The 16,706-nt window shown below is 38.4% G+C and overlaps 2 protein-coding genes across 2 annotated transcripts in view; one reads left to right on the plus strand and one right to left on the minus strand.

Moving 5' to 3' along the window:
* LOC126473223 (H/ACA ribonucleoprotein complex subunit 2-like protein) overlaps nucleotides 1–10,635 on the plus strand; it is a 37,658-nt gene extending 27,023 nt beyond the window's left edge. Inside the window, exon 3 of the mRNA XM_050100132.1 lies at nucleotides 9,892–10,635. Coding sequence (XP_049956089.1) covers nucleotides 9,892–10,123 — 232 coding nt within the window. The 3' untranslated portion in view covers nucleotides 10,124–10,635. The remainder of the gene's footprint in view (nucleotides 1–9,891) is intronic.
* Nucleotides 10,636–11,834: 1,199 nt separating this feature from the next.
* Nucleotides 11,835–16,706, minus strand: part of LOC126473222 (rho-related BTB domain-containing protein 1-like) — a 415,532-nt gene continuing 410,660 nt past the window's right edge. The window contains exon 14 of the mRNA XM_050100131.1: nucleotides 11,835–14,291. Coding sequence (XP_049956088.1) covers nucleotides 14,111–14,291 — 181 coding nt within the window. The 3' untranslated portion in view covers nucleotides 11,835–14,110. The remainder of the gene's footprint in view (nucleotides 14,292–16,706) is intronic.

A 16,706-nucleotide genomic window follows, 5' to 3' on the forward strand; every position in this document is an offset into this window, starting at 1 on the left:
CTATCTTTCTCTGTTTTAGGCTGATGCCCTTTCTGTAACTTCCTGAGACTCTCTAACCTAAAAAGACAACCCTGCCCCCTCCACACAGTCCCACTATCCGTGTAGCTGCTTCCTCTGTGTAGTGAATCCCTGACCTATTAAGTGGAATCCAGAAACCCACCAGCCTATGGCGCAAGTCAAGGAATCTGCAGCCTGTGTGGTCACAGAACCATGTGAGCCTCAGACAGCTGTGTACCATTGGACCACAATCTGTTGTTGACAATGCTACAGATGATGAGGCTCTGCCCACATCTTTCAAGCAAGACTGGCAGTATTTACCACTGCAGCTAACACCTGAAACCAGAGAGAACCTCTGCCAATCAAAAATAGCACATATCACTAGTAGCGACCTGAGCCACCACCTGCAGTTGGCTGCTTCCTGTGCTCTTCATGACATCCGGAAGCAGCCTTTCGACATATGGAACAACTCCTCCCAGTATGCAGACTGGATTCCTTCCCCTCCTTGGCAGCCATATCCCTAAGGGCCCCCATTATGTGCCTAACATTGAAGCTACCAGTAATGTCGCCATCTGTGAATGTCTGTACATTGTGGACCGAGAGACTTCCTGACATTTGATTGACCACCTGGAAAATCTTTTGCTGCCTGGCACTCCTTGGAACAACCTCCCATCCTGCCAAGGCTGAGGGGTCAACCCAGTGCAAACAGTACCCGTGGAGGTCACATTAGTGGACCGATGGATATGTTTATAGTGAATATCGTAGCTTGATGGTTGGTGGGTATCGTGGAGTGTGTTAAAGTTAATTTATTAGTATTTATGTTTTTTTCCCCTTTGGATATCTCTAGTTCATATTCTGTATTGGAGTCTTACTTGGTGTTTTCAAATTTGCCCATTTCTTAAATAATAATTTCTACAGTAACAGTGAAAAACGGTTACATTAGTTGTTAATATGAACAGTCGTCAGTTGGTGTTGTGGAGTTCATTGTAGCTGTCTGTATAGGTTAGGGGAAATTAAATGACCATAAGGCATTTCTGGCTGGGAAATCCCACCTGGAGTCATTCGGCTGCCAGAGCTAGTCTCTTTTATTTGGTGCCACTTGGGTGACTTGCACGCTAGTCACTTTTATTTGGTGCCACTTCAGTGACTTGCACATCAATATAAGTTAGGTGAAGTTAACAATATCAGCATTTGTGTCACTCTCCCTGCAGATATCGGTGTTCCATGGATGGTTGGTACTGTGGAACTTAGCTTAGTTATAAAGATTACTTCAAGATAACGATACTAATTTTGTATTACTTTTTGGAATATTTATCTAATTTGAAGTTAGTTGTTTTTGTGTTTGATTTTTGGACTTGTTTCGTATTTGGGGGAAGGAAGGGTTGTTAGTCCAGTTTGTCCCCACCAAAAACCTCTACATTCCTGCATGTGACTCGTTAGTTACAAATTTCTTTTTTAGATTGTTTAAAATTTTTTTTATGATGAAAAGCTTGTGTTTTCATTATGGTTTCCTGAGTGGAATCATTGTTGCCATTTGATTTTAGTTGAGTTGCGTGTATCCACTTATTAGCAACATGCATTTCTCACCCTTTTTACTGCCACGTAAACGGTTGCTCCCACAGTGCACCTACAGAGAAGCCTAACAATATGCTCTTCTTGTATCTATCTTCATATGGATTCCCACACACTGAGGAAAGCTGTGCCCCTTCAAAGGAACCATCCTGGCATTTCGTGGAACATTTTATGTAACTATGGAAATCTTAAATCTTGATGGCTGTTCATGGACTTGAACCATCATCTCCCGAATGCAAGTCCAGTATATGAATTACTGTGCTACCTTGCTCATACTTCCAGAAGTTGTACTGAACTAACACTTAAATTTAAGGTCATTAATAGAACTTCAGGGAGAGGTAGATGGCAGCCTGTTACTGTTGTAATGAGCATTGGAGTCTTCTGACCAATGAGTGATTGCCCAGATTGTGACACAAGATTTTTCTTAAATTACAGTTACCTTCAGCTTAGATTCAGCTTTCGTTTTTTATCAGATAATTACTGACATTAGCAATCGGGCTTCAGTTGCACCAATAGTTTACAACTGCCCTTTATTTACGTGGATATGAGATTCTGTATTATGGCACAAGACACTTCGTCAGGTCATGACAAAATCCACATTATTTTTTAGCAAATTATCAGATTGTTTCAGAAATTCATCTCAATGTTTAATAGGTTCATTGCTTTACCTGTGGAAAGAAGCTATTTTGATTTCCTTTCTTAGTCTTGAAAAGGGCTGTATGTTTCTGAGAAGTTCACAAATTGCTGTTGTTATTAACTGCATAGATGGTCAACTGTTACCTTGCCTGATTCTCAGCCTCCTTTACTATAGGTTCAGGAGATGTTCACAATTGATTATCTGACCTTTCTGAACCTGACTTCTCTGCATAGCAACACGTAATAGATCCTCCTCCCCCGCCCCCCCCCCCCCCCCCCAGTCATCCTCCCACTTCCCCCTCCCTTTATTTTGAAAAAACGAGTAATACTACTCATAGGCATAATACTGTCCATATGCAGCACGAGTCTTCAAGGAAATCATCAGTAAAGGGTCGGCGTCACTGCTGCAGATACATTTTTTCAGCCCTTCTTCCTGTTATCTAGCGAACACATTGCAGTTGGATCTACCAATTAAGAGGCAAGAAAAGTTTATGCAAACTAATGGTTTTCAGTTTTTTTGTAAAAGTAAATTGTGTGTGTATTTAATTGTTACCATGTTATTTTTGATAACTTAGAATGGCGGAATGCAGTGTAGAGGGAGACCAAGGTTTGACTATAGCAGGGAGGTTCAAACAGATATAGGTTACAGTAGTAATGCAAAGGTGAGGAGGCTTGCACAGGATAGATTAGTTAGAGAGTTGCACCATACCAGTCATTGATGTGAAGACCACCTGAATGTAGAATGAGTTAAAGATTTTAAAAAAAATCAATATTTACCTGAGTGCTATGAATGATAGACATGAAAGCGTAAACACTATTTTAAATGCAGTAGTTATATGTCATGGGAGTGGACAGGTGATACTTCCATATATCCTTTTTTTTATCCAAATTAATTGTGAATGCATGGTATTTTGATCCACATGTCCAGCATGCCTGAAGATACTAGATGGAATGTTCCAAAAGAGAAGTAAGATGGTTGTTGTACTATTTGTCACCAGTCCTGTTTCTAGGCTCAGTGCCAAGGCTGGTGAGCAGCTACTTTGTTAGGCAACTTCCTCGTGCTACAACAACCATAGTGAACATCCTTTGTAACCCAGCTCCTGCATACCATATCATTGCTCAACCACCCCTAAACAACTTTTCAGTAACTAATTGTTAAGAATAATGCCCTTAGGGATTGTGCCAAAAAGCTGCTCTAAAAATGGGTAGGGTTAATATTAATTTTTAATGCAAACGTTGGAATAAATTTTAGTTATGTAGTGATATCGTGTGAAGCTACTTACAGATGATGTATGGATGGGAGGTGCGATGCTACAACATTATAGGAGATTACAAGAAGACCTACACAGGATCTAACTGTGATGTAACTGGCAGCTGACTCTCACTACAAATAAATACAATATGTTGCATATAAATAGGCTAAAAGTTATATTAGCGTCCAATGTCCAGGCAATGTCAGTTCAAATCTCCAACCGGCCACCCAGATTTTGGTCTTCTGTGATTTCCCAAAATCGGTTAAGGTGAATGCCATGTTGGTACCTGAGGAAGGACACTTCATATTTCCTTTCCTATCCTCCTCAAAACTGAGGTTGGGCTCCTTCTTTAATGAAGGGGTGTTAAATCCTAATCTTGTTAACTTTTTCCATTCCACATATTGCACACAATACCATCCTCCACAAACCATAAGGTATGATAATAGATGTACATATGTATTATAACAATGCATTTTATTTTTTTGAGAAAAGTCTTTGTTTTTAGTGAACCCCTGAAGTCATTAAAAGGCTTTTCACCATTGGTAAAAGTATAACTAATAATAGGTCTAAATTGGTTGTAGTCTGATATGGTTAAAATGTAGTGTGCCTAGAATATTTGGCGCATCCATGGTGTCCCATAAAATACATTCTCTGTATGGTGGCAAGCAGCTTCATGAACTCAGCCAGCTCATTTTTGGTGGGAGTTTCACTTCATATTTTGGAAACACTTAGAAAACTTGTTTCAAGAGACACAGATAGTTTTGCCTATCATTAATTTTTGTAATATTTTATTAAGGCCAAACAGTGACAACTCTTAGCAACTTGACCTTGTCCTGAATTCCTGTGTGAAATAAATTCAACATACCATTGTGTGATCACATTACCTGTTCCTACAGAGATGTATTGTGGTTACATTCAGTCCAATAACTCGATTACCACACACTTCATTTGCCCTCTCTACGCCTTAGTAATCACTAACCAGAACACTTATGCTTGTATACAGGGAGAAATTGAACTCTGACAAAAATTCAGAGGTTGTTCGGAGCTATTTTCTGAGTATTTTCATATGCATGTGAGAGCTGTGTGATCTCTAGTGACTACATAATTAGTTGTATTTAGTTTGATTTCTCACTCCCATTTACATACCTATGTATCTATATTACACCGAAGAGATCTGCACTACAGTGCACTGACTGTTTTGTCTGCAAATAAACTTATTCAATTCATTCATGATACTTGCATTCATTCCTATTCAGTTCTTTGTCTGGTTTGTGTTCCATTCAGTGTTAGTTGTACATTAGAGTCATGTATAGTTTCACTGACTGCAATGAAAGAGCGTCACAGTGAGGCTATGCTGAGCTGAAATGAAAGTGTATATGTTTCGTCTGATGGTTGTTGCATTACTCTGTGTTTTGTATTGTATATTGTGGTATTTGCTTATTACAGGTTTTTTCACTGTTGTCAAGGTATTTTCAAGGGAAAAAAATGTAATTGGGGAAAAAACCAACTAAATTGTAATCATATTATTATTCTGTAACGAGCCACCAGAGATCACTGGTCCCTTATACTAAAATACTCAGTAAATATTCTTCCCTGAACACCCTCATATAGTTTGTCTTTGGGGTTCACATCGATCTTGTATACTGGCCATTTATACTAAATCTTTTGAGTTATTTCAAATGCCAGATGTTTGGGTGTGCTGCAATTACTTGTAATGTTTTGGTATTATCAATCCAAGAAACAAGATTTCTGTCTGCATTTTGTATACATCTTTCTACATCCTGGATCTGGGTATTCACGCTAAATAGAGTATAGAATATCTTGTCTGTATCAAGGATCAGATAATTCTGGAGCTAAAAGTCATCCGGAAAATATCACACGGTGACGTGAAATAAGCATTTATGGCAGTGCAACTTCCCAGCTTTTGATATTTCTTTTGCTGTGGACATGAAAAGCTTATCAGAAGGAAACACCACAGTACAGAAGCAGAGCATTAAGGCTGCTAAAAATATTTGCTCCTGCAAGTACATTGGCAGAGGAATGGTAGATGAATGGTGTCGGCGGTAGTTTTGCTGCATGTTGATGTTAGTGATAACTCGTGTGGTGAACAATTGGAACTGTCTATGACTTATCGTGAGTCGGTTGTCGGTAGTCAATCAAAATGCTCATTCTTCATTTCCTATGTTTCATAAATAAAATTAGCTGGTATTTTCTTCAATTAGATTAGGTTACAATCAACAGAATGTTTGGCAAAATCAGAAGTAAAGACATACATGTGGGTTATTACAATGACAAATGTATAGCTCGGGCTATGTTAAACATCAGTCTATTATGAATTATATTTTTGTATTGACATTTGTTGACTTCACCAACTCGCAAGCAAATTATTACATTCCAACCTAAACTAGGCTTTGGGCTTTGCGACAGGTCAATCTATTGGCACATCAATGAAATACTAAACCCATTAACCAACTTTCAAATTCCTAGTAACCAAATCAATAAAATCTATTCTGCTACTCTCCATATCAAAAACAAATGTAATCAATTCGTATCTTCTGAAAGAAATCATGAGAGTTAACGATTCTCATTGGCTACCATACACTATCACCTGATTGGCTATGACTGGTGTCAAGGAATTGCCAACATCAGCACATGGTAGAAGAGCCACCGACACCATAACTGCACATTATCCTATATCTGTATTAATGCTCCACAAAAAATTATGTGTGTCTGTTCTGCAGGATCAGCAAAAGACATACAACAAGATGACGCAATATGAGTTCCTCAGTCTGACACAAGAAAATATTACTATAGTGAAACACTTTTGTGCCCTGTCTTACTTGTTGAGAGTAAGTGTTCAAGCCTTTGTAAACATTTTTTCATCACAGGTGGCTGCTAGATCAGAACTTTTGGACCAGTATCTGCCTGTTTGTTTATTATCTAATCCCATGTAATCTGGGAAGCTACTCCAGTACAAAGACTTACAATCTCCACATGCTGCTCATGTATGGATTATTATAAAATAAGTACATGGCCTGGAGATGGTTTAACCACCTGAAAACTAGCCAAAGTTTCCAGAAAATGTGTCATGGTAATTCTGTTATTCAGTTAACAGATTGACAATCAGGTTTAGGATTTGGTTTCTGTTTGACCTTATTCATGACCAGCAAGATGATGCAGTGGTAAGACACTACACTTTCATTCAAGAGGATAGGAATTCATAGCCATGTCTGGTCATCCTGATTAGGTCAGTTTCCTTTCCTGATGCAAGCTAGCGCCTCCATCCTAAATGACCTCGTCAACAATGGGATGTTAAACCCAAACCTTCCTTCCTGCATGCACAAAAGGTGACATTTCACAATGCTTTGTGTGAAACAATATATGCTGGTTTAAGTTACATGTAAAGTGAAAAACTTCTACTGCAAAGATAGACACTGTACTAATTAGGTGCAGTCTGCTGACATTGAGCCACAGACAGACTTTTAAGCGGTGTATAGGGCTTCTATATAAGCTCTTCCCCCCCCCCCCCCCCCCCCCCCACACACACACACACACACACACACACACACACACCTTTATGAATCTGTTTTATTTTTCTGTAATCTTTGTTTCTATATTGTGACAAATAGTTGTAAGTTATGATTTTTGAAGTACATTGTTCTTTGTATATTTTCCAATAATACACTACTGGCCATTAAAATTGCTACACCAAGAAGAAATGCAAATGATGAACGGGTATTCATTGGACAAATATATTATACTAGAACTGACATGTGATTACATTTTCACGCAATTTGGGTGCATAGATCCTGAGAAATCAGTACCCGGAACAATCACCTCTGGCCGTAATAATGGCCTTGATACGCCTGGGCATTGAGTCAAACAGCTTGGATGGCGAGTACAGGTACAGCTGCCCATGCAGCTTCAACACGATACCACAGTTCATCGAGAGTAGTGACTGGCGTATTGTGACGAGCCAGTTGCTCGGCCACCATTGACCAGACGTTTTCAATTAGTGAGAGATCTGGAGAATGTGCTGGCCAGGGCAGCAGTCAAACATTTTCTGTATCCAGAAAGGCCCATACAGGACCTGCAACATGCGGTTGTGTATTATCCTGCTGAAATGTAGGGTTTATTGAAGGATAGAACCACGGGTCGTAACACATCTGAAATGTAACGTCCACTGTTCAAAGTGCCGTCAATGCGAACAAGAGGTGACCAAGACGTGTAACCAATGGCACCACGTGTAACCAGTGGCACCCCATACCATCACAGCGGGTGATATGCCAGTATGGCGATGACGAATACACGCTTCCAGTGTGCGTTCACCACGATGTAGCCCAAAACGGATGCGGCCATCATGATGCTGTAAACAGAACCTGGATTCATCCGAAAAAATGACGTTTCGCCATTTGTGCACCCAGGTTCGTCGTTGAGTACACCATCGCAGGCGCTCCTGTCTGTGATGCAGCGTCAAGGGTAACCGCAGCTGTGGTCTCCGAGCTGATAGTCCATGCTGCTGCAAACATCGTCGAACTGTTCGTGCAGATGGTTGTTGTCTTGCAAACGTCCCCATTTGTTGGCTCAGGGACCGAGACGTGACTGCACGTCCGCTACAGCCATGCGGATAAGATGTCTGTCATCTCAACTGCTAGTGAGACGAGGCTGTTGGTATCCAGCACGGCGTTCCGTATTACCCTCCTGAAACCACCGGATCCATATTCTGCTAACAGTCATTGGATCTTGGCCAATGCGAACAGCAATGTCGCGATATGAGAAACCGCAATCTCGATAGGCTACAATCCGACCTTTATCAAAGTTGGAAACGTGGTGGTACGCATTTCTCCTCCTTACACAAGGCATCACAACAACGTTTCACCAGGCGACAGCGGTCAACTGCTGTTTGTGTATGAGAAATTGGCTGGAAACTTTCCTCATGTCAGCACGTTGTAGGTGTTGCCACCGGCGCCAACCTTGTGTGAATGCTCTGAAAAGCTAATCATTTGCATATCAGAGCATCTTCTTCCTGTCGGTTAAATTTCGCGTCTGTAGCACGTCATCTTCGTGGTGTAACAATTTTAATGGCCAGTAGTGTAAATGTGTAAATTTAATGGTTTTCTTTGGATTCCATCTGTCTGTAGTGATTTTTATCTCCTTGTTTTAGTAGGCCTGCTCAGCAATTTAAAAAAGTAATTTAGACCTGTGTTGCACATGTTTTAAACACTCTTATATCCCTGCCTGTGAGTTACACCGTTGCTTTGTACCGAGGTCATTGAACATTGCAAAATGAGATTAGAAGTTTGTGGCGTACCAGGATTTGAACCTAGGACCTTTGAGATGTTTTGGAAGATAGGAGATGAGGCTCTGGTGGAAGTAAAGTTGTGAAGGCAAGTTGTTAGTTGTTCTTTGATAGTTCAGACATTAAAACATTGTCCCACATTAGCAAAGATGCAAGGTTCAAGTCCTGGTCTGGCACACAGTTTTAATCTGCCAGGAAGTTTCAAATCAGCACTCACTCCACTGCAGAGTGAAAAATTCAGTCTATTGCAAAAGCTGATTGCTATATTCCATTAAGCTTCGCTCCACCATCTTAATTGAAGGTGCCACCCACCGTGTTAATTCCATGTACTTCTTTGAAAACCTGTTTGTTCATGTGACATCAGATTCGGTGGCAGTTGAATAAAGCAAGTTCCACCATAGCACAAAAATACAAAGTTGCAATTACCTGTCATGTTCTTTCTTATAGGATGTTTACAGACAGCTGGAAACTGATTTTAATATTGTCTCCTCAAAATCCTGTTAAAGTAAATACAAAGCACCCTTCTTGCAAGTTATCTACAAGTTTGGAAAGTCAGTAGATGGTTGTAATGATGTATTCCGAGTATTTTGTGTAGGTGGCTCAGTTCTTAGGGCAGAATTTTGGCATAGTATATTGCTTTCCATTGTGTTCAAAAGTGCTTGTTGTTCAGATGTTTGGCAGTTTACGTACAAGCATCAGTAGGTAAATAGAGCTCAGTGTTCCTTATCTCTTTATGAACTGTTGATTCACTTGGCACCAGACCATATTTGTAACTCACTCACTTGTTGAAACAATAATTTGCTTGTGGTTTCACACTGTTGAATATAAAAATATAATTTCACAGAGCATACATATGTGGAATGTGTTTTTGCCTTTGAGCTATCAGTGCTTATATATTGAGATTAATCTACATGTGAACTATGTCAGTTTTTCTGTAATATAGGTTGCTGCATTTTTTGTTTGTAAATTACTGTTCTATTATAATTTTTTCCGATTTTGAAATATCAGAGAAAATAGTTCTAAGATACAGCAATTTTTATCCCCCCCCTCCCCTTCCCCTCCCTCCTATTTCTTTGGTAGTTTCAAGATTTGTTATATTTATTTTATACTACTGTATCCTTGAATATGTTGCAGAATTGTGGTGTTGGCAGGGGATGTGACACCAATTGACATAATGTGCCACCTTCCAGTTGTCTGTGAGGATAGAAATATACCATATGTGTATACACCATCACGTCAAGATCTTGGACAAGCTATGGGTGTGAAAAGGAGCTGTATTGTCATGATGGTGCGTGAACATCAAGAATATAAAGATACTTTTGATGAATTAGCAAAAGAACTAAAGACATTGACTTACCCCATTTAAATGCTTTTGCATTTTGTTGGTGAATAATTATTGAATAAAATCTCCGATCTCATTAGAGAGAACAAATATGGGGGAACTGGGAACAGTTACTGTAAATGACTATGCATTTTTCAAAAAATATATATATTGATTTTAATATGAACTATTGCACACAACTTGACTGTGACATTGCTTTGGTAAAGTGAGAGATCTTTGTTCATGAATGTGAGTGCATTATTAATAAAAACTGACTTTGATGTATCATTAATGCATAAGTCAATGATCAAATAAACCATTAATTTTAACGGAGGATATAAGATTCAAAACATTACAGTGTGGTGAAGAAAAATTAGGCATTGCCATTTGACTTTATTTTGTTGATATTGAGATACCCTGCATAACATAACAGTAATGGTTACCAAACATTGTTACAATACTCATGAAATTAAAACAGAAATTAATTTTCCATTTGAAAGTTTTCTAATTTAGCTAAGTTGGTTAAAAGGTTTATGCAAAATATACATTTCTTTACAGCTTTTGTACAGATTTTTTAATTCTCTCAGTGCAGCTTAACAGCTATTTTCATATCACAAAACAGCTAGTGTATCTCAGTATGTTAAATTTCATTAAGTGTTTCAAAATGAAGGTAATACTTCAGTTATTGACCAACATTATATATGGAATGTGAGCAAATGGATGGCACACTGCTTTGGCGCTTGTAATGAGATCAAAATTCAGTCCAGATGTTACCTTCTGGAAGCAACTTATTGCCAGCAAACAAAGATTATTTCAAAGTATTTATTTTAAATCTGTTTCTAGTATTAACCACTGCACTTTTCCTTTTGCTGCAAATAATTTGGTCCATCAAATTCAGAAAAAAAGGCCAATTATTAGGCTTTAAAAGCAGCTATTTAACTGCCAAAGATTATTACAGAACAACTATGTGCCATGATGTTGTAAACAGACAATGCATATGTAGATGTAACTATTTGAATTTTGTGCAGGAACTATTCTGAATAATTGCAGTAACCTTCATGGAGGATTATTTGCTGCATAAAGCCTACCTACTCCACTTGTGGAGGAATGCCAAGTATGTTAGCTGACTTTAAATTGAAAACATATTATACAAAGTGGCCATTCTTTTAATTTTTTTAAGTCACATCAGTAAACGTAAAAAATAAGTGGTGCAGTTTCCTAAGTACAAAAGCTATGGGAGATCAGTAACAGATCTGAATACGTAATTAAATATGTGGTGTTGCAGTATTTTTTTAATGGGTCTTTTTTCTCCTTTTTCTTTCATTTCCATTCTTTTTTGGGAATCAAACCAAAGAGAAAAGGGAAAATATTCATTAACATCTTTTATAGTAAGTGCCTAATTTATTGGTTTGTAGCCATCAGCCAAATCAGTAACCACTGATGTGAGAGAACCTAAGCTTTTGTAAAAAGGTTCATATAGCTAATAACTTATTGTGACAACATTTAGCCTTTGTTAGTTTGCTTTGAGAATACGGCCAGTAATGGATATTGACATTTCTGTAAAATGTCGATATGTACAAAAGTGCTTGTTTTCACCCCTAGTAAAATATTCTCACTTTACTTACCAGCTCTAGTAGCAATATATTGCCTATTCCTACAAACACATATTACTGAGTACTAGTCTGTGTGTGTGTACTTGACTGGTGGAAATAGAAAAGGACAAGAAGTGAATGTTTCATATAACAGGGGCTACACATAATACCAAAATATTTAGTGTATTCTGGGAAATATATTCAATTACAACAGTGTGCATTAATTCATTTCATTATATTATTTGTGCCTGCAGAAAAGTTTAGGCATGGCAGGGTTTGCATGTGGTAGGCATATCTGCTCTAGGTAAGCATTTACATTTTGATATTCACGTGTCCTGCATACACGAGATTCAGTGATCACATACACATTATGCTATTCATGAACAGCTTCCATTCATTCTACGAACAATTATTAGTATAAAAAACTGTTCAGTTATGTACAATAGCAAGGAATATTTGGAAAACAGAACATGTTGATTTGAATACGTGACTAAGAAAAAGAGAGCTTTCATTCTTTAAAACTAAAATTATGCAGCTTAGGGCTTTGAAATCTCCTTTTCTGTCAACTATGAACTAAACTTAAGTCTGGGTTACTGCCAGTTTTCCTGAAAAATGGGAGTTAATTTGAAGAGTACTACAAAATAACTCCACAATTCTTTTAAGCTCTTGAGCAGTATATAAGAACAAAGATACAACAATTTTTTTGTAGCATAAAAATATTTTACAGATTTTATCACAGTGCAAACTTTCCATAAAAACACAGCTTGAAAGTGATGAACATTCATGACTTACACAGTATTGGTAATCAAATGTTTATTAACTAGTGTCCATAATACAGAAAGACTGCCTGAGACGCAGAGCAAGGCAGGTGTGCTATAGCATGTGAAGTGAGATTAAGAAAAACTATACAAAAGCAACATGGAAACATTATTTCAACCCTACATTTCTTCTGTCTGCTCAGAATACTGATGATATTGGTGACACACACAGTTCACTGTATCCATTGTAACACAAAATAGACAAGTTGGTGTACCATTTCGATGCAATACAATTGTTGTAAGTGCAACATTTTCAAATCAGCCAGACCTTTCCTGGATTGGTGCAGCAGAGCTACTTTTTCCCCGTTTACATATTCAGAAACATTTGTTAATGAGTGACACTAATGGGTTTGATTTTTGATTTAAAAGAATAAAATGTGAAGTTATCATAAAGTTCCTAAACTGTTATTTACAAGTGAAATGAATTTTTGTTGCAAAAAAAGACACTGTGAAATGTATCAAATCTATGCTGTGCCATGCACATAGGAGTATAATAATGACAATGAAACATAACAAACCTTTTCATTTTTTTATGTTGTGGCCATGACAAAAATGCAGGACTGACGAAAAAAGGAGAAATAAAGTTCCTTGATTTAGTCATTGTTACGATGTTGATTAATGCGAAATGAAATATTTGGAATTACTATGCACTTAAAATTGAATTGTAACAACCACATCAAGACCATACCCTGCGTGATTCATCAGATTATACTGAACAGTACAGAATAGGCCTAAATTTTCAGGTAAGTAATGCTGAGAATAGTACCAGGCATTAAGGTAATGATAGAAGAGAGATTTTTTTATGATTAACAATTTTAACACTCTTGTAGGTTAGGAATTACGAGTAATCTGCACTGATCAAAGCAGACTAAAGTGAACAATGCACATAAAACATTTTCACACTCCAGCAGAAATAAAAAGTAATTTGTAATGACAGAAGTAATTACTATTTTGACTGCTATTGTAGCTACTATGAAGTTCCCTGTAAAGAACACTTTTATCATTCTTTCATTGATTTTTATTATAAAAGTTGTCACAAAATGCATCTAAATACTAAATGCACTGCTCTGTACCTGAATCACACATATGCTTACTTAAGTTCGTTCGTTCTCTCTCTCTCTCTCTCTCTCTCTCTCTCTCTCTCTCTCTCTCACACACACACACACACACACACACACACACACACACACTCAAATTCACTCACTCACAGGATGTCACAATATTTCCAGAATTTATATTTTTCTCTTTGGTTGTCACTTTTCATCAGTCATATTAAAGTGCAAGACCACTGTGTGTGATGTATGCACTAATGCATTACAAAGCACTTGCAGTCCTTTTATTCACACTTTCAGTAAAATGTGAATCTTCGGTTTCTGTTACAGTAACATTAGAATGATTTGCTAATTTCTTGGTCTCCACAAAATGTACTCACTGTTGTAAAAGAAAGATTACCACACAAATGTTTATGCCACTGATATTCAGTAACAACAATTTAGTCCACTGATGCAAAGAATCTACCAAAACTGCACAAGTAATGTGAATGTTGTGACCACTGCACACACAAAGGCTGAAAATCCGAGAGCAAGGGCCAGGGGGCGACCCCCACACCCGGAGCAGCACTGTCATACAGTTGCATGCCTAATATCGGATGCAGCGCCACTCCTAGATGTGTCGCGACGAGCTTTCCCCCCAGTGAAGCACAAGCAGCCACCTGAATTATGTCGGCTCCTCTTCAGAGATGGTTTTTCCTCCCTCTCACGCTCAGCCACACACTTCTGGTAGTAATCATAATCTTTCAAGTACCTGCACATAATTTCAATACAAGTAATTAAAATTTAGCCACAAGGCACTAATGTCAAACACAACACTACCAAAACCCCTGTGAAAAATAACTGCACACATACTAATGTTTAAGGTGTACAAACTTAAATATGAATAGTTTTTGATAAAGCCTGCTGTGTTATCTTGTGATTGCATACATGCAGTTGATATGACAGTATCGTGTATAATGTAACATCAGTTTGCCACAAGATAATTATGCTGCCTTACAATGACAAAAGAAAGGAAAGGTTTGAAGGAAATGAAACTGTTAAGGAAGGAAAAGACTCAAAAGTCAAAGAGTGATCAGGCTGAATGAAAAAAATACGATTTGAAATTCTGATTAGTTTTGTAAGTGGCACAAAGAACAGCCCACAGGTCTCACATAGGTGGGAACTTGTTCTACATCGTACATGGCTCCATTTGACCTGGAAAGCAGGGCAGTTACTACTTCCTCTCCTATTGTTTTCTGCTATTCTTTGACATTTACCTGTTGTTTTTTTCCCCTTGTTATCTTTTGAGTGTTTTGTATCATCTCTTGTTATGTTCTTTTCTGCTACTCCTTTTCCATTTCTGCCTGTTACTATTGTGCCCCCCATGAACCATGGACCTTGCCATTGGTGGGGAGGCTTGTGTGCCTCAGCAATACAGATGGCCGTACCGTAGGTGCAACCACAACGGAGGGGTATCTGTTGAGAGGCCAGACAAACGTGTGGTTCCTGAAGAGGGGCAACAGCCTTTTCAGTAGTTGCAGGGGCAACAGTCTGGATGATTGACTGATCTGGCCTTGTAACAATAACCAAAACGGCCCGGCTGTGCTGGTACTGCGAACGGCTGAAAGCAAGGGGAAACTACAGCCGTAATTTTTCCCAAGGGCATGCAGCTTTACTGTATGGTTCAATGATGATGGCGCCCTCTTGGGTAAAATATTCCGGAGGTAAAATAGTCCCCCATTCGGATCTCCGGGCGGGGACTACTCAAGAGGATGTCGTTATCAGGAGAAAGAAAACTGGCGTTCTACGGATCGGAGCGTGGAATGTCAGATCCCTTAATCGAGCAGGTAGGTTAGAAAATTTAAAAAGGGAAATGGATAGGTTAAAGTTAGATATAGTGGGAATTAGTGAAGTTCGGTGGCAGGAGGAACAAGACTGTTGGTCAGGTGAATACAGGGTTATAAATACAAAATCAAATAGAGGTAATGCAGGAGTAGGTATAATAATGAATAAAAAAAAATAGGCGTGCGGGTAAGCTACTACAAACAACATAGTGAACGCATTATTGTGGCCAAGATAGACACGAAGCCCACGCCTACTACAGTAGTACAAGTTTATATGCCAACTAGCTCTGCAGATGATGAAGAAATTGATGAAATGTATGATGAGATAAAAGAAATTATTCAGATAGTGAAGGGAGACGAAAATTTAATAGTCATGGGTGACTGGAATTTGAGTGTAGGAAAAGGGAGAGAACGAAACATAGTAGGTGAATATGGATTGGGGCTAAGAAATGAAAGAGGAAGCCATCTGGTAGAATTTTGCACAGAGCATAACTTAATCATAGCTAACACTTGGTTCAAGAATCATAAAAGGAAGTTGTATACATGGAAGAATCGCGGAGATACTAAAAGGTATCAGATAGATTATATAATGGTAAGACAGAGATTTAGGAACCAGGTTTTAAATTGTAAGACATTTCCAGGGGCAGATGTGGACTCTGATCACAATCTATTGGTTATCAACTGCAGATTAAAATTGAAGAAACTGCAAAAAGGTGAGAATTTAAGGAGATGGGACATGAATAATCTGACTAAACCAGAGGTTGTACAGAGTTTCAGAGAGAGCATAAGGGAACATTTGACAGCAGTGGGGGAAAGAAGTACTGTAGAAGAAGAATGGGTAGCTCTGAGGGATGAAGTAGTGAAGGCAGCAGAGGATCAAATAGGTAAAAAGACGAGGGCTAGTAGAAATCCTTGGGTAACAAGAAATATTGAATTTAATTGATGAAAGGAGAAAATACAAAAATGTACTAAATGAAGCAGGCAAAAAGGAATACAAACATCTCAAAAATGAGATCGACAGGAAGTGCAAAATGGCTAAGCAGGGATGGCTAGAGGACAAATGTAAGGATGTAGAGGCTTATCTCACTAGGGTAAGATAGATACTGCCTACAGGAAAATTAAAGAGACCTTTGGAGAAAAGAGAACCACTTGTATGAATATCAAGAGCTCAGATGGAAACCCAGTTCTAAGCAAAGAAGGGAAAGCAGAAAGGTGGAAGGAGTGTATAGAGGGTCTATACAAGGGCGATGTACTTGAGGACAATATTATAGAAATGGAAGAGAATGTGGATGAAGATGAAATGGGAGATGCGATACTGCGTGAAGAGTTTGACAGAGCATTGA

Source organism: Schistocerca serialis, chromosome 4, assembly GCF_023864345.2.
Source record: "Schistocerca serialis cubense isolate TAMUIC-IGC-003099 chromosome 4, iqSchSeri2.2, whole genome shotgun sequence".
NCBI lineage: Eukaryota > Metazoa > Arthropoda > Insecta > Orthoptera > Acrididae > Schistocerca > Schistocerca serialis.